Raw genomic sequence first — 22,682 nt, forward strand, 5'->3', positions numbered from 1 at the left:
GATGGTTGTGTGAAACCCGACTTGCACTTTTCTTGCATGACATCCTCAAGTACACGGATCAAAATGCAGTATTTCACAACTTCAAAAGAGGATTTCATTCAGTACCACTCCTACATGTATTGTCAAAAGTACAGGGTTATTCAAAAAGATGCATCCAGTTTAATTAATCTGCATTTCACAACATATAAAAGGAACACGAAGAGTCTACATATCGAAGAGAAGAGGAAGGCCCAAAGTTTCATTTTGTCAACTGCTAATTTCGTAAACAGCCACTAGGGCAATGACAGTTGCGTAAATGGCCACTAGGGTGCTTACGCCAACAGGCAGTTATGGTTATGATGCAGCAGCCTTTCTACGATACTAAGTTTGTAAGAAGCGAGTTGGCAGTTCCAGTGCTGCAGGCATTTCGTCTCTGATTCAGCATTTAACCACCAATTAGAAGAAACATAAACCATTGGTCTAAGAAATTTCTAAAAACTGGATGTCCCTGTAGCGAAAAATGTCCCTGCCAACAGCATGTGTGATGCCAGGTGAACTCATGATAATTCATAGTCCACATTAAGTCAACCAATGGAGCTCGTATGGAACTAGAAATACCCCAACCAACTGTATGGCAAGTTTTGAGATGGCATTTGCTGTGCAAGGCCTAGTGCTTGTGCAGGCTCTGCTTGAGAATGACAAAGAACACCATATTGAATTTTGTGGTGATATGCCAGAAACCATGGAGAACAATGTGTTTCTATTGCACTTAATTTTTAGCGGTGAAGCTAAATTCCATCTCAGTGGTAATTTGAATAGACACGATGTTTAAATATGAGGTCTGCAAAATTCCTGTACAACACTGCAGCACAAGAGAGACTCAGCAAAGCTAAACATGTTCTGTGCATTATCATGGGCAAAAGTTTATGGAACAATGCATTTTTCTTGAACTTACCAAAGATTCACAAGACTTCATTCTCCTCCAGTGGCACCATTATATCTGAGGATTTTTAAATCAGTCCCTTCTTCAGTGGTGGATAGGTCACACGGGAAATCGAGGAAATCGAGACCTCCCTCTACACTTCTGGTCACTAAGACCTCCTGATCTCATGCCCTGTGACTTTTTCATGTGGGTATCTTTATGGCTCACCTCTGCCAATAACTCTGGTGAACCTGCGGAACTGTGTCACTACTGCAGTGAACTCCATAATGCAAGATATCATTCCATCGCATGTGGGGATGAGTTTGGCTACCACTTTGATGTTTGCCATGCAGCAAAGGAGGGACACACTGAACATTTATAACCTGTCTTAAAAAGTACTTTGAAACTTCCTTGTTTCATTGAAATGTAGACTATTCATGTACAATTTACACTTCATAGAATACAAATCAACTACATTGGGTCCATCTTTTTGAATAACGTTGTATGACTGTATGGGGTATCAAGTGGCATTTGTGACTAGACTGAGAATTGCTTGGCAGAGAGGACACAGCAAGTTATGTCAGATGGAGAGTCATCGACAGTTACAGATGTAACTTTGGGTGAACAACACAGTAGCGTGTTGTGACTCTTGCTGTTCGTGTTGTATATTAATGATCTTGTGGACAATATTAATAGTAATGTGAGAGTTTTCGCAGATAATGCAGTAAACTATAATGAAATACTGTGTCAGAATAGCCACACAATTATTTAGTTAGATCTTGATAAGGGTTCAAAGTGGTGCAAGTTTGCTTTAAATGTTCAGAAATGTAAATAGTATTCACAAAATGAAAAAAAAATCTCATGTCATATGACTACAATATCAATAACTCACAATATGAAAGAAAAGTGTCTCCAGCCAGACACAGCCAAGCATTTGGCAGTGCATAAGAAATGCTGGTGCCTTCAGTACATCTTTATACATTTGGGGCTGCCTTGAGCTTTCAATGCAGTTGACTGTTTATCTACAAGGTGTTTCCCCTGTCTGGGGGTGACATAGCAATGAACAGTTTTGTATATTTACTACAATATCAATAACTCACAATATGAAAGAAAAGTGTCTCCAGCCAGACACAGCCAAGCATTTGGCAGTGCATAAAAAATGCTGGTGCCTTCAATACATCTTTATAAATTTGGGGCTGCCTTGAGCTTTCAATGCAGTTGACTGTTTATCTACAAGGTGTTTCCCCTGTCTGGGGGTGACATAGCAATGAACAGTTTTGTATATTTACCAAGACCTCTAGGATTTTCTGTTTTAACTGAAGTAAATACTGGCTATGAAAATGTACTTTGTATTACAGTTAATGTATTTAAGTGATTATACAGCCACCATAAACTGGGCAAAAATTTAACAATGTAAAACTTCCACACTCCCTTAGGAAGGCTAAAATTCTATAAATATAACATGTCATTACACCAACCAATAGTAATTGGTTTCTGCAGATTTTTATGATAAAATCAATTAAGGATATGAAGCAGATCAGGAGATACAAGCAACTGAAAAACAGAAAAATTGCATGCTCTGCAGTTCTCAAGTCTATAACTAAATAAATATTCTCTGTTTTCACATGTCATTTTGGCACATGAATAACAGTGTTCTTTTGAGCTGCGTATGAGAAGTGAACCCACAGTAAAGGGCCAGTTAGGAGATGCAGGCCATTGAAGTACAGCAAAATTACATGTTCTGCAGATTAGCCTCCAGGTTGGGAGGACCATAAAATTAAATAAAAATTCTCTGTCACCGCTTCTATGAAACTGGGTGAAAAAATGAGCTTAGACTAACCAGGAACTGTAACATGGAAGATTTGCATGATTTGCAGGCTCTGCACTAATTTGGGAGGGCCATAATTAAACAGGTCATACAGCATCCAGACAACTCCAGAACATTGTGATGTCACATAGTTCAAAGATTGTATTTTTTTACTTTTTACTTCAGTTTTCCATCACTGCTGGGTTCAATGCTAATCATTGTTGAAGGTAATATTTTACCATTTACTTCAGCTTTACATCACTGGTAAGTTCAGTGCTTCCATTCCTTGGTGATGCAGTCCTGCTTGAAACACTCAGTGAATTTACCATTCTTTGAATGATAGTGCCAGAGAAGCAACATCTACATTGTTTCCTAATTTCATGAGTGCAATATTTGAACTGAGAACATTATTAAAAGGCTAAGATTTTCTGCACTTTTTCGAACACTATTTAGGTGAGAACAGGTTATATATCTTAAGTAAATGTCACATGTTTGCCATGCACCTGCTGCGTACAGGGTGTACATGAAGTCGGGGAACACTTTCAATTATTTATTGCACAAGAACTAAACATCGTACAGATGTCATACATATTGCATTTTGAAGAGAAACTCAGAAAGATTTTTTTTTTATTTTTTATTTTTTTTTACAAACATTCGATATGTGAACCATGAGTGACCTGGCAGACATCAATACAGTAATCGAATTCTTGCCATACCCATCCCAGCATGGCATCATCAACTGTGGCAGTTGCTTCCCGTATTCTCTCCTGGAGCTCTGCTACACCCTGTGGTGGAAGCAGTACATGCACCAGATCTCTACTGTGTCCCCACAGAAAAAAGTCACACCGAATGAGATCTGGTGATCGGGAGGCTATTTTATGAAACAGCTGTTCCCTTCTGTACCACAGCCGATCCTTCAATGTGGCAGCTCCGTGTTCATGTAACTACGAACTTCACAAAGAAAATGGGGTGGAGCCCCATCCTGGTGAAAGATGCATTTGAGGCATCAGCCACAGCTGCAACATGTCCAAGTAGGAATATCCAGTGACAGTGCTCTCAGTGAAGAAGAATGGCCCTTCGCCGTGTCAAGGCACAAAAAACACACTCAAATTCAATGCATTCATGTGGATGCTTTGTACTCCAGATTCAACAGTTATGCCTGTTCACTTTCCCGTATGGGTAATTTCCAAGAATATTTGCCTATCGAAGCTGTGGGTGGCAAATGATATATATCGAAAGTGTGATTCTAAATCGATCACGTGACTGTGGTAGAGGGTGTAATGATACATTATTTGTGAGATGCTAGGAAAACCCAAACGATTTATGGTGGTAGTGAGTGGGATGTCTGGTATTGTAGATGTTTCTTCAGCCGATTGCCTCACGTGGAAGAATATAATTCTATGCTTATGCAATGTAGAAAATTTTTTGAATTTTTGTCGGAAATGTGACACTCTACCCATATTTTTGTGTGACATTGGGAGATTCTACCCAGGTTACGGCAAAAAGGGACTGCTTCCCCTAGCATGCACATCAAATGGACTTTCTCATGACGACAATGTTGATGACGAGTGAGGTAAGTCATTTTCTTCATAATTACAATTATTTTAGTAACACTCTTCTTTTTTTGTTGCTGTAGTGACCACTATAAACATGCTCTTAACACCCGCAACCACAGTCATGTGATCAATTTAGAATCGCAGTACAATATCCATCGTTTGGAGCCCACAACTTTGGTAGGAAAACATTCTAGGAAATTACCCCCTAAGCTTGAAAAGTGGCTTCTTCGCTGAAAATTAAGTGATCAACAATGCCATTCCCATCCTCATTCAATTGTTGCAACTTTAAACAAGACTCAAACTGGTTGTCTTTGTCATAGTCATTGAGCTTCTGCACTAGCTCCAATTTGAATGGTTTCATAGACAGCTTCTGTCACAGGACTTTCCACACTGTCATTGGAACCATTTTGAGTTCACAGTTTGCACAATGCAGCAATTTCTTTGGACTCCTTATGAATGTCTCTCGTAAGCACTCCACATTCATTTCTCTCACACTGGGATGTCTGCTTATCTTTGCCGGGAACAAACAATCTGTCGTAACGAATTTGTTGTGCCAGTGGTAAATGGCCTTCCTTGTTGGTGGCTTCTTTCCGTACTTGGTTCTAAACATCCATTGAACAGCTGTAGCACACTTGCTTTTGTCGAACTCCAACATTCACAAAGCTCGATCCACTCCTGAACTCGCCATGTTTGTGACTAGCGCCGAATATTGGCCAATTACCAATCTATGCTGTGGCGGTATACATGAAAAAAACTTTCAGGGTTTCTCTTCAAAATGACATGTGTATGGCATCTCTACAATGTTTGGTTCTTGTGCAATAAATAATTGAAAGTGTTCCCGGACTTTATGTACACCCTGTATTTAATGAGTGACTTGTCTTCAGATATCGAGACATAGTCCAACTGAAATATGGCATCAGGCTACTGGGAGTTGTAAGAAATTATGAAGATAGAGTGTTGAAAGCTTAAGCATTTGGGGATATGTAAGTTATTTTGAGGGTTTCTTGTCCTATTGCCAACTTATTAAACAAAATGTAGCTGCATAACGTCTTCAAAGAGCAAATATTACGAGGCTGTACTGAAAATCAATGCCTAGAATTTTTTATTCTGTTCTCAATATCGACTGAGGCTTTACATGTGATGTGCATTACTCGGTTGACTTTCTCACTTCACTGACAAACACTGCCACCCTCTGCTGCTAGAGGGTTCCAAATTGCAGTGTGTAACGTAGTGGTGTGAACATAACTAAGTTGGTCTGTGAGAAACAGCATGCTGTAACTGTGTTCCTAACCACAGAAAACTGAAAGCATCAATTTGAGGAGGTCATCCATACATGGAGTACCCTCTCTTTTAGCATGACAATGCCAGACCACACAAGGGCACTGCATCATCCGTGACAATCTGATGCCTCGGGTTCACTGTCAATGAACATCCTGCGTACAGTAGTCCCCACTTGGCCCCATACAATTTTCATCTGTTTCCAAAACTTAAAGAACACCTTTCAAGTCTTCACTTTGACAGAGATGAAGCAGTGCAAGCAGAGGTGAGGCTGTGGCTCTGCCAACAAAGTCGAACATTCTATAGTTAGGGTATCAACAAACTGGTCTCTCGTTGGGAGAAAAGTGGAAGTGGTGGGGAGGTTATTTCTCACTTCTGGACATGACTAGAGCTAATTCAAACCCGGGCAGAGAACGTGACTCAGTTTCCCCTGTCCTGTGTGATACTGAGTCACAAAAGGAGCAGAGGAACGCTCCTCTGTGGCAACCCAGTGGGGATCAATCAGATGGAATTACCATTCATGATTTGTTGCATGGAAGGGACTTCTTAGTATGGAATGGGTGGCAGCCATTGAAGTAAAGGTATTGTTAGTGCTTGGTACTTCTGATGTGGACGGAGGTACTTAGGTAGCCTTCTTGAGGTGGTGGCCAACATCGAGGGAGGTGGCTTGTCACGCTGAGGAGACCAGGTGAGGTGAATGGGAGAGTTGTTGAGGTTCTGGAGGCATGTGGACAGGGTCTCCTCATCCTCAGTCCAAATCATGAAGATGTCATCAACAAATCTGAAGCAAGTGAGGAATTTGGGATTCTGCGTGGTTAGGAAGGTTTCTTCTTGACAGCCCATGAATATGTTAGCATAAGTGGGAGCTGTGCACATGCCCATTTCTATACTACAGATCTGTTTTTAGGTGACAGCTTGAAAGCAGAAGTAAATGTGGATAAGAGTATGGTTGGTGATAGTGACTGAGAAAGAGATTGTCAGTTAGGAGTCAGTTGGGCATTGGGAAAGTTAGTGCTCAGTAACAGCAGCAAGGCCTTGGGCATTAGTGATGATAGCATAGAGGGAGGTAACATCAGCAGGGATGATCAGGGCATTGGATGGTAAAAGAACAGAAACTTTGGAGAACCAATGGAGGGAATGGTTAGTGTTTTTTTATATAGGAGGTAGGTTACAGGTAATAGGCACTGTAACCAGCAACAATGGGGCATTTTTGGCAGTTGGGTTCATGTAATTCAGGAAGCATGCAGAAGTTAGAAGTGCAAGGAGTGGTAAGTGTGAGGAGAGAGACAGACTCAGGGGAGAGTTCCTGGGACTCACCAGAGGATTTGAGAAGGGACTGTAGAACCTGCTGTATTTCTGTAATGGGGTCACTGTGGCAGGGCTTGTAGGTGGACATGTCTGACCACTGGCAGAGTCTTTCTGCCAGGTAATTCCCGTGGTTCAAAGACAGTGGTGAAGCCTTTGCCAGCAGAGAAGGTCTTTAACACAGTGAGGCCTTAGCACCCAGAGATGAGAGTAGCCATCTGTGTGTGATTTGTGCAGGTGTGAAGAAATCTGATTCTTCTGCTCCTGATGAAAGCCTTAGTCTGAAAATAATATTTCTAGCATTCTGTTTCATTTTGCCTGTCTGTAACTCAAAACCTCCTTCATGTGGTGAGTACAAAACCAATCTTTTCTTATTCTTGTTATTACAAAGTGTTAAAATGTAGTGCGTTGGCCAGAATTTAAAATTAAAAACATGACACCAATCTCTAGTGGTGCATTTTCAGTTTTAAAGTCTGACCAATTTACTACATCTCAGCAATGCATGACGAAATAAACATTAGACTGTAACCCAAATAAGTCTCTTTATGTTCACTATAAAATGGGAATAAACCAAAATCTGTGCAATAGGGACGATTGCCAAAGCAAAGAGGTGTTTTAACCAATGACAGCATGTACAATAGATTGTTGTCATTCATAAAAGGTGTGGTAGCTGTTGGTATGATTAGTAGATGGACTATCAACAGCTACTGCCTACACGTCAACAGGGTTGCGAAGGGGAAACAGCTAGGTTCGTTAAAGGTTAACACTGATTTGTTATTTACGCCACATCTTCCCTACTTCTACCTGCTGTTACCACCATATGTACTTATTTCCTTTTCCCTCTTTCACTTTTGTATTTGTCTTTCTCTCCCAACTAAGCAATAGCCTAAGGCTTCCCCAGTAATTGAACTGCTTTTTCATCTATATGTCTGTCCTCCCCATTTCAAATGCACTTCTTTTGACAACAAGTACATAGAAGCTCCTCTTCTGTCCCATATAATATTACCTAAATATGGCTATGACATGGAGAGAAAAAATTGGACACTAACCTTGTCTTGTAACAATGATGCTTGACATTGCTTCTGGAAGACTGGTACCAATAGCTAGTAGTGTCAGTCCCACAATGGAATCTGGTATGTTGATTGTGTCTCCTGTAAATGAAAAAAGGGAATGTCAGAGATACCCATTAACATATGCAGTGTCAGATAAATGACGTTTGAACATCTTTAGCCAAAAGCAGCAACAGGGTTTGTATTTTGCTTCTAGATGTCAATCATTATACTTAGTGTGCTCCTATTCAGATAAGTTGGCAGGTCTTGGAATAGCTTTTGTAAGGACATCATTACAGAGTATTGTTGGTTTACAACACAGTTTCATTTGCTGGATGATATTCTTAGCATGTGCACCACAACCACCCCCACCCCACCCCCCACACACACACTGTATCATTAAAAAGATGAAGCTATAAACTGCATAAATGCGCTATGAGGTGAGATGGCATGGTCACTGATTGCACCCAATCACTTTTGTATGTCTCGACCACAATATTTATTCACTTATAAGGCCTTTTGCATTTTGGCTTTTTCTATTTTCAATGGCAGAACTACATAATATCATTCACATGCATTAAGCCAAATGGATCTGTCCAATATGACTACAAAGTGTCTAGTCAGTCTACAGTGAAGCAGACAATGGCTGTTGATTGAGGCAGTATGAGGGTGGATCCAGTAGTGGAAACATCCATTAACAGTTTAGATGCATCCTTGTAAATGTTGGCAACACTGAGCCAACGCGAACTCTTTGAGTATTTGCTGCAATAAATAATTATAAAAAGCGTTGTTATTAAGCTGTTTTTAAACGTTTACAGTTGTTATAAATATAATCTAAGTGTTGTTAAATTAGTGGAAGTGTTAGGGAAGTATAAAATAAGATTAAATGGGGTAAGAAGCGTATTATTCTTCTCACACCTGTAGCACGAATCCTAGGCCTGATTTCACGCGCGTGAATTTTAAGTAAACAGTAAATTAAACATTTCCAGTTGGTATAAATGTAAGTGTTATTACATTAGTGGAAGTGTTAGTGAAGTGTTACATAAGATTAAACGGGGTAAGAAGTTTATTTTCCTTCTCACGCCTATAGCACGGATTTTAGGCTTATTTTCACGCACGCCTATCATAAGTAAACAGTGACTTAAACTTATATGTAATCACCAGTTTTTTTTATTCAGTACTCTTTCAAATTATTTATATCTGCTTGAATAGTTTTGGTCAGTACTTAAATCAGTTTATATGATTTCTGTTTTTACCATGAGTGAGAAGTGTGCGGCACGCCGTAGGATCGTTAGTTCTGGGGTATGGTGTGATGGATGCTGTAGTTTCTTTCATTGGGGCGAATGTAGTGGCGTGAGAAATGGGGATATAAATTAGGCTCACCCGTGGTAATGTAGGATCTGCAGTAGAGATAGGAAAATACTGGAACAGAAAGGGAAAATTGCAGCTCTTCAAGCTGACCTAGACAAGGCAAGGGAGCATCTGGATAGGTTAAAGAGGGAGAAGGGTGAACAGAGGTGGGAAGTGGCAACAGGTAATAGGGGGAACAGGCAAAGGAGAGCATCAGACAGCTTTGTCATAAATCTTGAAAATTGATTTGACCTGTTGCTTTAGTCAGAATCAGATGAGCCTCATGTAACTGAAGCTGTAGAAAGAGCACAACAAGCTTTCAAGGACTTGAAAAAGGTAGGGAAATTTGTAAATAGAAAGAAAGTTTTGTTGTTAGGTAGCACCTATGGTAGAGGTGTTGGCCGACCAGTGCAGGAAAATCTAGGTCCAGAGTACCAGGTCACAAACTTTTTCAAGCCTAGTGCAGATCTGGGTCAGGTAACAGAGGATGTAGGTTCTTTATGCAAGGATTTGACAAAGGAGGATGCTGTGGTTATAGTGGGTGGTCCGGGAAATAGCATTGACAGAGACTCTGAATATTCCATAGAGAGTGACATGGTGAAGATAGCATCAGCAATGAAGCATACGAGTGAGGGATTTGTGTCTGTGTTGAGACGCCATGATCAGCCTCATCTGAACTCTTCTGTCGGGAGAGTGAACTTGGAGTAGGAGTGGCTGCTTAGGACAGATATAGGTGTGGGAGTGACAAGTCGATAGTCGACAGGACACTGAAAGATTATCTTTGTGAGTGAGGTTCTTTGGAGGAAACAACCAGTGTTTGTTTCCCGCGTTAACGTACGTATGTATTGTGTCTATGCGGTACAATAAAGGTGGTCGTTCACAGTATAAATTCCACGCAAGTGTTTTCCTTTATGTAGTGAAGTTACTCCTACATAAGTGGTGACCCCGTAACTAAGTGGTGTGACAGTAGGCAAGCTTCTTTAGATATTTTCCGCGACGTCTCATATCGACATGTCTTCTGCACAGGACCTCTTCCGCGACATCGACGGCGTCATCCAGAATATCAAGAAGGAGCTCGACACGATGCAGCAAACCCCGCAGTTCACAGTGCCGCGGATTCCTACGTCTCATACCGACTTCGGCCACGACGTTACGTTTCCAACCGCGCCGCGTGTGCCGGCGGTTCCCGCGTCGCTGCTACAGGATAGTGCCTCACTCCCATGAGTTTCACACTATCCATTCATCGGTTATCGTGGCCCACCCGCATCGCGGTTACAAATTCGGCCCCCACCTTTCATTCCCGAAGGCCTGGAAATTTGGTTCGCTATTATGGAGAACATTTTCATGCAGCAACAAACAGTCAACGATTTTGAACAGTTTACACTAGTGATATGCAACCTGGACCAACGTGCGTCGTCAGTGGTATCGGATATAATTATGCAACCCCCACCACAAGAAGCCTACGCCACACTCAAGACGGTGTTAATTTCACGTTGCACAAAACCTATGGACCAGCGGATAACACAGCTCCTATACCACAAGAAACGCGGTGACAGGTCACCTTCAGACTTTTACCGACATTTACGTGCTATGGTGGATGCTTCCGTGTTCTCAGACACATTACCTGTGCACATCTGGCGACAGCAGTTACCTCCGCAGGTGTGCTAAACCTTAATTGCTTACGAGGGCCGGCCATTAAGCGAGTTGCTGCAAGTGGCCGATAGAGCGCACTCCCTGCTCGACTCGCGTGCCACAGTGGCCGCCGCTGCAGCCACCTCAGCCGCCGACACCAGCCGAGCACAGCACTTCCACCCTTTGGTTGAGGGCAGGCAATTCACCATATACACCGACCATTAACCTCTCGTGGCAGGTTTCTACAAAACCAGCGATTCATGTTCCCCCCGGCAGGCACACCATATCGAGTTTATATGCCAGTTTTCAACAGACGTGCGTTACATCCGTGGTGCTGACAACATTGTGGCAGACTATTTCTCATGCATTAACAGGATAAGTCCAATGTTGGATTATTCTGAATTGGCAAGGGCACAGGCTTCAGATGCGCAGCTGCAGTCCTTGTTGGTGGACCCATCCACTGGCCTACGTTTACAACTTGTGGACACCCCCTGCAGCCCATTTAAGGTATGGTGCGACACCTCCATGGTTAGACCATGCCCATACATCACCTGCCAGTTCCGACGAAATGTATTCAATAGCATTCACAACCTGGCACACCCGGGAACCAATGCCTCAGTGAAATTAGTGACGGACCGTTTTGTGTGGCCTTCAATCAAGAAAGATACACGGGAGTGGGCCCGCAGCTGCTATCAGTGTCAATGTAGCAAAGTGGGACACCATGTTCATGCTCCAGTAGGACAATTCCCAACCCCAACAGCACGTTTTTGGCATGTAGACATTGACTTGGTTGGACCCCTCCCCCCTTCGTAATGTTACAGGTACTTGTTCACGGCAGTGGATCGTTGCACGCGGTGGCCAGAGGCCACACCAATCAGAGACATTTCTGCAGAGACTACGGCACGGGCATTCTTGGAAACTTGGGTAGCTCGTTTTGGGCGCCCATTTTTCGTTACCACTGACCAAGTACGCCAATTCGAGTCGACACTGTTCCAACAACTGTCGAAACTCTGCGGCTTCCAACGAAATCGGACAACTAGCTACCACCCAGCCAGCAACGGTTTGGTGGAAAGGTGGCGCCGAATGTTAAAGGCTGCCCTGATGTGCCACGAGGACTCATGGACTCAAGTGTTGCCATTGGTTTTGCTGGGGTTACGGACCGCATTAGAAACGGACATCAGTTGCTCCTCAGCAGAGTTGGTATATGGAGAACCACTACTTGTTCCAGCAGAATTCCTTGCACCAGTTCCTCTCCCAGATGAATCACAACTACCCCACCTCTGGCAACAAATGAGGAAGCAGGCAGAGACGCTACGTGCAGCCCCAACGTCTCAGCACGGCACGCGTCCAGTGTTTTGTACACCAGTCCCTCGATACTCCTTCCCACATCATGCTCCGCACAGACCTGGTATGTCATTCGTTACAGCCACCGTACACTGGACCGTACCGAGTGCTAGGACGGGGCACACACACAATGGACATCCTCCTCCAGGGAAAGTCAACCAAGGTTTCCATGGAGCGGGTAAAACCTGCTTGGACAATGGTAGCACTGACTGCAGTCTCACAGACAACTTCAGACACAACTCGCAATGAACCCACACCTCCCGCAGAGCCAGACAGCTGTGACCCACCAGAGCTCCACACCAGGGGACCTAATGCAGCAGCGGAACCAGCAAGCAGCACCCACACCCGCACTATCCGCACTCGGGCAGGCCGAGAGGTGAAGTTTAAGTACCCCACCATACCGGGTGCTCCGCAATTCAAGAGGGGGGTGGGGGGACTGTGTGGAGTGACAAGTCGATAGTCGACAGGACACTGAAACATTCTTTTTGCGGGTGAGGTTCTTTGGAGGAAACAGTGTGTTCATTTCCCGCGTTCACGTATGTATGTATTGTGTTTGTGCGGTACAATAAAGGTGGTTATGCACAGTATAAAATCCACACAAGTGTTTTCCTTTATGTAGTGAAGTTACTCCTACATAGGGTCCCATATTGGTTTGATTCCTGTGGATGCTATCAATAGGTGGGACTACACTAGGCATGGCCTTCACCTCAATAAGAAAGGGAAGGGAAAACTGTCTGGATTGATTGCAGAAAACTTAAGGGGGGACACTGTCACAAGTGGTAAAATACCAGCAGTCATACGTGTCAGACGGATGTCTTTTTTAGGATAGGGAAGGGGGAAAGAAAACGAGTTTTAAGAGAGACTGGCAGACACACTCAGTTTGAGAAAACAGATGAACTGGAGTCAGATTTTAGCATACAGCCTCCATTTAAACAATGTTTAACAGAAAGTAATCAGAAACTGCCAGTTCATCTTTGCCAAAGCAGTTATAATCCCATTAGTATGCAGTATCAGTTATCTTTATTACACCAGAACATTCCGGGACTCAGAAATAAAGTTGCTGAACTACTCACTTGTATTGATTAAATGAATTCATCTAACCAAATTGACATAATCTGCCTCTTTGAACATCAAGTGACAACTGGTATAGATATGTTAGACATTTCAGGATTTAAGCTAGCTTCCTACTTCTGCAGAGTAGATATAGATGGAGGAGGAGTTGCTACATTTATTAAAAACTGCCATAAATTCAAGAACATTGACATTAATAAATTTTGTTTAGAGCAGCATCTAGAAGCATGTGCAACAGAAGTAGAGTTCATAACAGATCCTATATAATAGTAACTATTTAGCGAGCACCTACGGCAAATTATAATCTATTCATAAATCATCAAGAAGCTCTTTTGGGTTATTTAACAGGAAGAAACAAAGAAATTTTGATTGCTGGTGACTTTAATACAGATTTTCTAATGCAATCTTCCAGTAAACATTTACTGCAGTTAGTAATGTTGTCTTTCAATCTAACTAACACTGTAAACTGTCCAACTAGGATCACTAAATCCTCAAGAACAGCCATTGATAACATTTTTATAGACAAATCAAAGGAACAAAATCATATCATAAAACCAGTAATAAATGGACTATCAGATCATGACATGCAGCTCCTTGTTTTAGATGTAAATTCTAAGCAGATTATCAAGACTGCTAAATCTGAGTACAGGAGAGTAGTCAATCAACCAAAAAGATATGAACTGGAAAGATGTTTATAGTGCTCATGACATGAATGAAAAATATAACACATTCATGAACAATGTCAGTACCATGTTTGAAAACTGTTTTACCTTAAGAGTTACTCAAATTAAACAGAAGTCTATAATAAAACCATGGATTACACAAGGAATAAAGATTTCCTGTAAGACAAAAAGGAAAATGTATCTGTCGACCAAGAATAGCTCCAATGTTGATGATTTAGCTAAATACAAGGAATACTGCAAAATATTAAAAAAAGTAATTCAGACATCTAAACAAATGCACTACGAGAAGAAGATAGCAATGGCAGAAAACAAAATAAAAACAGTATGGGATATAGTGAAAGAGGAGACCGGTAGAACCAGAAAGGAACAAGAGCAAATAGCATTAAGGGTAGATGACACATTAGTAACTGATGGGCATAGTGTGGCAAATCTATTTAACAAGTACTTTATATCTGTTACTGATAGAATGGGATTGTCAGGATCAGTAAATAATGCCCTTGAATATCTGAAACTAGCCTTTACAAATAGCTTCAGGTACATGAATATGTCACTCACTTCACCAAAAGAAATAACTTCCACAATAAAATCTTTAAAAACAAAGCCTTCTAGTGGTTACGATGAAATATCAACAAAGTTAATTAAGGCATGTTCTTGTGAGTTTAGTACAATTCTAAGTTACTTGCGTAACCAGTCAATTATAACTGGGACATTTCTTGACTGGCTAAAATATGTAGATGTTAAGCCACTATTCAAGAAAGGGGATAAAGAGATACCATCAAACTACAGACTGATTTTTTTTTCCCAGCATTCTCAAAATTTTTAGAAAAAGTAATGTACAGGCAGCTTCTCAACCATCTGACCACAAATAACATATTATCAAGAACACAGTTTGGATTCCTGAAGGGTTCTGATATCGAGAAGTCTATTTACACCTACAGTGAAAATGTACTTAATTTATTAAATAACAAATTACAAGCAGCAGGTATTTTCTGTGATTTGTCAAAGGCATTTGATTGTGTAAACCACAACATCCTTTTAAATAAATTAGAATTCTATGGTGTCATGGGCAGTGCTGCAAAATGGTTCAAGTCATGCCTAGCTAACAGGAAACAAAGGGTGTCAGTGCAAGGGACTAGTGAATTAAGTCATCAGTCATCATCAGACTGGGAAGAAATTACATGTGGTGTCCCACAAGGATCCATCTTAGGACTATTGCTTTTTCTTGTGTACATTAATGATCTCTCATCAGTTTCACTGCCAGAAGCAGAGTTCGTTTTGTTTGCAGATGACACAAGTATTGCAATAAATAGTATGTCGAGTGTAGTTCTAGAAAGATCTGCTAATGATATGTTCATGGATATTAATAAATGGTTTAAAGCAAACTCACTGACATTAACCTTCGAAAAGACTCACTACATGCAATTCAGAACCTGTAAGAGGTTTCCACCCAGCATATGCATAAATTATGAAGAAGAGCAGATGGAAGAGGTTGAAAGTCTTAAATTCCTGGGATTACAACTAGATAATAAATTCAGTTGGGAGGAGCACACCACAGAACTGCAGAAACGCCTTAACAAATCTGTATTTGCAATTCGAGTGTTAGCTGACATAGGCGACATAAAAATGACAAAGCTTGCATACTTTGCCTACTTTCATTCCGTAATGTCATATGGTATAATATTTTGGGGTAACGCTTCAAGTCAAACAAAAGTTTTCAGAGTCCATAAGCGTGTAATACGTATTATTTGTGGAGTAAATTCATGGACGTCCTGTAGAAATCTCTTCATGGACCTGGATATACTAACTACTGCCTTTCAGTATATTTACTCCTTAATGAAATTCATCTTAAATAATATATCTCTTTTTCCAACAAACAGCTCAGTTGATACATACAATAACAGGATTAAAAATGATCTGCACAAGGACTTAAAAGCACCTACTTTAGTTCAAAAAGGGGTCCACTACTCAGGAACACTCATCTTCAATAATTTACCAGCAAACATAAAAAATTTAGTTACAAATAAAGATCAGTTTGAAAAGAGCCTGAAAGACTTACTAGTGGCCAACTCCTTCTACTCCATTGACAAATTTTTAATAGAAACAAATGATGTATTGTATATATTCTTACTATATTGTTGTTTCAGCTTTATATATAAAAAAAGGAAAAAAAAGACATGTCCCACATCCACAAGGATCTCCTCAGCACAGATCTATCCAATGAAAAACTAATCTAAATGAACAAGAAGAGAGCAGATTCCGAGGGCTTTTTAAGTATTAGCATTCTTTTACAAGTGCTAGGAATAAATAATATATACATTTATTATTATGAATATATACATTTATTATTATGCATGAAAATGTTAATTTTGTGGCCTATTTTAGCTTCTCAGATAACAGACTGTAATTATGAAGAATAAATAAATATGTTGAACATCCATCCTTCCTTTCCTCATTGGACAGCATGCCGTTTTCAAACTATTTGCTCATTTAAAACCCATGTTTCCCTTTTGTTTGTTACTACTGGCAATATATACTGGTCACAGATTTCCCTTTTAATGTACATTGGAAAGATACTAATGAATACAGTATTTAGTTAACTACAAGCCATATTGCTCCCCTGCTTATTTCTTTACCTGTCCAGTATTATCTTTCTTACACTATATTCATCTGTTTCACTTGTTTTGAGTTTTTGTGATATTCAAATGTATTTTTGTGTATGTTCACAAAGTTTTTATCCTCTACTATGGATGCTTGCTCCTTCCATCTGTACCAGTACAGAAAACTTTTCAGTCCAGAAAACTTTCCCTATCCATAACCACAACCCAGTCCCATATACTGTTCCTCCAATGTTTGTTCACTCATGGAATTTCCCCCAAACTGCCTGACCATCAAATTACCCACCTCTGACTGTGGCAAGATCCTCTATCTGTTCAGATTCTACCAGTCCATAGCCCTGAACAATCTAGTCTTGGAAAGCCATATAAATCAGGCCAAAACCTCCCACCATCTGAAAACTGATCCCAACCTTACAATCCTATCTGCCAACAAAGGCAAACCTGTTGGAGGGACTCTTCCAGCTGTCAGATATGTTCCCCTATAAAACCTCCCAAAATGACCCCATTACAGCAGCATCAACAGTCCCTCATCAAATGCCTAGGTCCATCCAAGAACCCTCCCCTGAGTGTGTTTCCTCCCCACCCCCACCACTCCCCATCTTCAGTCCTCTACATGCTTCCTACAGAACATAAATCCAACCACCCAAAATCCTCAATTATGGCCAGTTACTGTGCCCCAATGAGAGAATCTCAGCCCTTGTGAACCAACACCTCCAGTCTATTATCCATAACCTGCCCTTCTATATAGAAGACACCAACCACTTCTCCAGCAACTCTCCACAGTACCTGTTCCTTCAACATCCAGCACCCTGTTCATTACTGACATTGCACCTCTCTCTACACTAACATCCCCAATGCCCATAGCCTTGCCACTATTGAACACTACCTTTCCTAATGTCCAATTGACTCTGAACATACAACCTCCTTCCTGGTCACCATCACCTATTATATCCTCATCCATGATTACTCCTCCATTGAAGGCATCACCTACATAGAAATCTGTGGCACAGCAGTGGACACCCACATGGCACCATTCTATGCCAATCTATTTGTGGGTGATATAGAAGAATATTTCCAAACCACCCAGAATCCCCAACCCTTATGTGGTTCATATTCATTAATGACGTCTTCAGAATCTGAAATGAGGGTAAGGACACCCTATCCACATACCTCCAGAACTTCAACACCTTCTCCCCTATTCGCTTCACTTGATCCTCCTCAGCGCAACAAGCTACCTTTTTCAATCTTGGCCTCCAATTCAAAGACAGTACTGATGTAAGTACCTTTGTCCACATCAGACCCACCAACCAACCAACAATACCTCCACTCCAAGAGCTGCCACCCATTCCACACTAAGAAGTCTCTTCCATACAGCTAAACCACTCATGGTCATTGTATCTGTAGTGGCAAACAATCCTTCTCCAAATATGATATAGTATCACTTCATAACCTGAACTGTCACTTTTGCCTGCGGGAGTGCAGCTTTGTAAATAATATTATTGGCTTGTTAGTGTTCAGTGATTTTTAACACGCTTGTGTACTCTGTGACTTTACTAACAATTTTTTTCTCAGATTGTAGGCTTGACTACGGAAGGACGTATTTTCAGAGGAGGTGTAATTCTATCGTTAAAATGGAAATGACAGCTGCCACTGCTGTGAGATATAAGAAAAGATTAATTTTTGTCAGTATACACACCCATCTTAAAAGGTAAAATTTTTCTCATTTTTGAAGTGAATATTATGCTCATCTTTCCTCTCCTAGTAATTACGATACAAAGTGCAAGCAAGCATAAGACTTAGGATTTTGAATGCTATGTAATACTGTGTGATCCCTGTTTAATATCATGATCTCTTGGAATGAACAGATTCTTTTTGCGAAAAGCGAAAATTTGTGAAACTTTACCTACCTACACAGAGTATCACAGTTGTTCAGAATCGTATCCATCTGACTCGCTCTTCAATAACAATGTCAAACATTTTTCAGAGCAATATTATGATGCGGATCTTGAAAAGCTGTTTCTTACACTGGCTACTAAGAACAACAATCTTGAGTGTGCTCCATTGCACTCCGGAGAAAAGTGAAAAGTTAATAATTTACCCTTTTCAGCCAAGAAGACAGTAATTAAGATCCACAGCACTTATTATTTTATTTTTGATGAAAAGGTCAGTTTCAATTTTCACATTAAAAAGTAACACCAAAGGACAGATTTATTTAAATCATTTAATACTAGGGAGGAAAGAGGACCTAGTAAGAGTAGGGAACAGTAATTACAATTAATTTTGTAGTGGAAAGATTTGAGGCTACCTGTCTGTTTGTTCTTTTTACTCTTCTCAGGAATACTTAATAATTTTTCTAGTGGCCAAGGGAATGCCATTAGAATGCAAAGGGTCTCACTGAAGCCTTTGCAGGCTGTTATTACCTTCCCAACCTTGTCCAGAAACAGAACTTCCACATTTTGTACCCCCAGTCATCTACCATCCATCATATACCCACCATCCAACCACAAGAAACCACCCTTCTCATGATTCAAAGTCTGGATCAACTGAATCAGTACAACCTAGGACTGGAATAACTGAACCACATTCTTCCCCAGGGATTTCATCCACCTCTAACCATGCTCAGGAATGAGAAATATTCCACCCACCCTTTCCACAGTGGTATTTTGCTGACCACTTAACATACACAATATTCTTGTCCACCTCTATTCTAAACCTGCACTCAACCCCTCACCCCCTGCAATAGAACTTCCCCAGAAACCATGGGTTGTGCAATTGATGGGACGGCTTGCGTGCCACAGCAATATAGATAGATGTACCATAGGTGCAACCACAGTGGAGGAGTATCTGTTGAGAGGCCAGACAAGTGTGTGGTTTCTGAAGAGGTACAGTAGCCTTTCCAGTAGTTACAGGGGCAATAGTCTGGATGATTGACTGGCCTGGCCTTGTAACATCAGCCAAAATGGCCTTGCTATGCTGTGAACAGCTGAAAGCAAGGGCAAACTACAACATAATTTTTCCTGGGGGCATGCAGCTCCACTGTATGGTTGGATGATGTGCTATCTGCTTGGGTAAAATATTCTGGAGGTAAAATTAGTCCCCCATTCAGATGCCCCTAGGGGGTTAGGTGGGGAACGGCAGGGAGGGGGATACTCAGGAAGACATCATCAGGAGAAACAAACCTGGTGTTTGACAGAGTGGAGTGTGGATTGTTACATCCCGTAATTAGGCAGGCAGGTTAGAAAATTGAAAAAATGGAAATAGATATGTTGAAGGTAGATATGGTGGGAATCAATGAAGTTAGGCAGCAGGAGGAACAAGACTTCTGGTCAGGTGAATACAGGGTTATAAATACAAAATCAAATAGGGGTAATGCATGAGCAGATTTAATAATGAATAAGAAATTAGCAATGTGAGTAAGCTACTATGAACAGCATAGTGAACACAGTATCATAGCACAGACAGACATGAAGCTGACACCCACCATAGTAGTACAAGTTTGCACACAACTAGCTCTGCAGATGATGAAAAGATTGAAGAAATAGCAGGAAAAGGAAGAGAAGCATAAATAGTAGGTGAATATGGACTGAGCAAAAGAAATGAAAGAGGAAGCCACCTGGTAGAATTTTGCAGAGAGCATAATTTAATCATTGATAACAGTTTAAGAATCATGAAAGAAGATTGTATGCATGGAAGAGATCTGGAGACATTGGAAAGTTCCAGATTGATTATATAATGGTAAGACAGAGAATTTGTAATCAGATTTTAACTAGTAAAACATTTCAATGGGCAGATGTGGACTCTGAGTGCAAGACATCGGTTATGAACTGAAGACATTACAAAAATGTAGGAAATTAAAGTAATGGGACCTGTATAAGTTGAAAGATCAGGAAGTTATTGAGAGTTTCAGTGCAAACATCAGCGAATGATTGACTAGAACATAGAAAAGGAATACAATAGAAGACAAATGGATAGCTTTGGGAGATGAAATAGTGAAGCCAGAAAAGGATCAAACAGGTAAAAATGCAGGGCCTAATAGAAATCCTTGGATAAAAAGGTGATATTGAAATTAACTGATGAAAGCAGAAAATATAAAACTGAGGCAAATGAAGCAGGTAAAAGGGAATACAAACGTCTGAAAAATGAGACTGACAGGAAGTGCAAAATGGCTAAGTAGGAATGGCTAAAACATCTGCAAGGGTTTAGAAGCAGGTTTCACTAGGGGAAAGATGGATGCCACCTGCAGGGAAATTAAAGAGGCCTTTGGAGAAAAGAGAAGCAGCTGTACGAATATCACATGTCAGATGGAAAACCAGTACCACAAAAAGAAGGGAAGGGTGGAAGGAGTATGTAGAAGGTCTATACAATATTATAGAAATGGAAGAGGACATAGATGAAGACGATATGGGAGATACGATTCTGCGATAAGGTTTTGACAGAGCACTGAAAAGTCATAAGTCAAAAAATGGCCTCTGGAGTTGATGATATTCTGTCAGGACTATTGATAACCTCGGGAGACCCAGCCATGACAAAACTCTTCCATCTGGTGTGCAAGATGTATGAGACAGGTGAAACACCCTCAAACTTAAAAAAGAATGCAATAATTCCAATTACAAAGAAATGAGGTGCTGACAGGTGTGGAAGTTACCAAACTATCAGCTTAATAAGTCATGAATGCAAAATACTCACACGAATTCTTTACAAAAGAATGAACAAACTGGTAGACACCACCCTCAGAGAAGATCGGTTTGGATTCCAGAGAAATGTAGGAACATGTGAGGCAACACCGATCATAAGACTTCTCTTAGATGATAGGTCAAGGAAAGGTAGATCTACAGTTATAGCATTTGTAGACTTAGAGGAAGCCTTTGACAATGTTGACTGGAATACTTTCTCTGAAATTCTGAAGATAGCAGTGGTAAAATACAAGGACTGAAAGGCTCTTTACAACTTGTACAGAAACCAGACAGCAGCTATAAGACTTAAGGGGTATGAAAGGGAAGCAGTGGTTGAGGCTGAAGTGAGACAGAGGTTGTAGTTTATCCCCAATGTTATTCAATCTGTATATTGAGCAAGCAGTAAAGGAGCTTTTGGAGTAGGAGTTAAAGGTCAGGGAGAAGAAATAAAAAGTTTCAGGTTTGCTGATGACATTGTAATTTTCTCAGAGACAGCAAAGGACTTGGAAGAGCTGTTGAACAGAATGGACAGTATGTTGAAAAGAGGATACAGAATGAATGTCAACAAAAGCAAAATAAGGATAATGGAATGTAGTCAAATTAAATCAGGTGATACTCAGGGAATTAGATTAGGAAACAAGGCATTGAAACTAGTATATGAGTTTTGCTATTTGGATACCAGAATAACTAACAGTTTAGACAAGAAGAGAATATGAGCTTTGGAAGAATGCTGAAGATTAGATGGGTAGATCAAACAGCAAACGATGAGGTACTCAATAGAATTGGGGAGAAAATAAATTTGTAGCACAACCTGACAACATTAAGGGAGTAGTTGACAGGACACATTCTGAGACATCACCAGTTTAGTATTGGAGGGACGTATGGGGGGGGGGGGGGTAAAAATCATAGACGTAGTCCAAGGGATGAATACAGTAAGCAGATTCAGAAGAATGTAAGTTGCAGTGGCTGTTCCAAAATGAAGAGGCTTCCATAGGATAAATTAGTATGGAGAGCTGCATCGAATCAGTCTTTGGACTGGAGACTACAACGCAACAGAACTAGAAGCAAGACCTAGCCAATATATTGTTCCACTTACTCTAGCCCTGTTACAGGCATCTCTTACGCCATCATCAAAGCCGGGGACACCTGTGAAAACAGTAATTTGATCTACCATCTCAGCTGCAACCACTGTGCTGCATTCTACATGGCCATGAACACTAATAAGTTGTCTGTCTGTACAAATGGTGACTGCCGAACTGTGGCCAAGAGACAGCCGTGCCACAGCCTGTGTCATTTGGATTCTTTCCACCAATACCAGCTTTTCTGAATCACACTGATGGAAATTCCCTGCAACATAATCTTCACACCTGTAACCCCTGGCCTCAAACTTCGTGAGTCCGTTTCTTCCACCTGCCCCT

General features: G+C 40.9%; 1 protein-coding gene across 1 annotated transcript in view; it reads right to left on the reverse strand.

Annotated features, from left to right (window-relative positions):
* The window catches only part of LOC124795455 (sodium/potassium/calcium exchanger 3-like), a 243,520-nt gene that overhangs the window by 12,576 nt on the left and 208,262 nt on the right, over nucleotides 1-22,682 (reverse strand). The window contains exon 9 of the mRNA XM_047259481.1: nucleotides 7,897-7,998. Within this exon, the coding sequence (XP_047115437.1) occupies nucleotides 7,897-7,998 (102 nt within the window). The remainder of the gene's footprint in view (nucleotides 1-7,896; nucleotides 7,999-22,682) is intronic.

This window comes from Schistocerca piceifrons, chromosome 4 (assembly GCF_021461385.2).
Source record: "Schistocerca piceifrons isolate TAMUIC-IGC-003096 chromosome 4, iqSchPice1.1, whole genome shotgun sequence".
NCBI lineage: Eukaryota > Metazoa > Arthropoda > Insecta > Orthoptera > Acrididae > Schistocerca > Schistocerca piceifrons.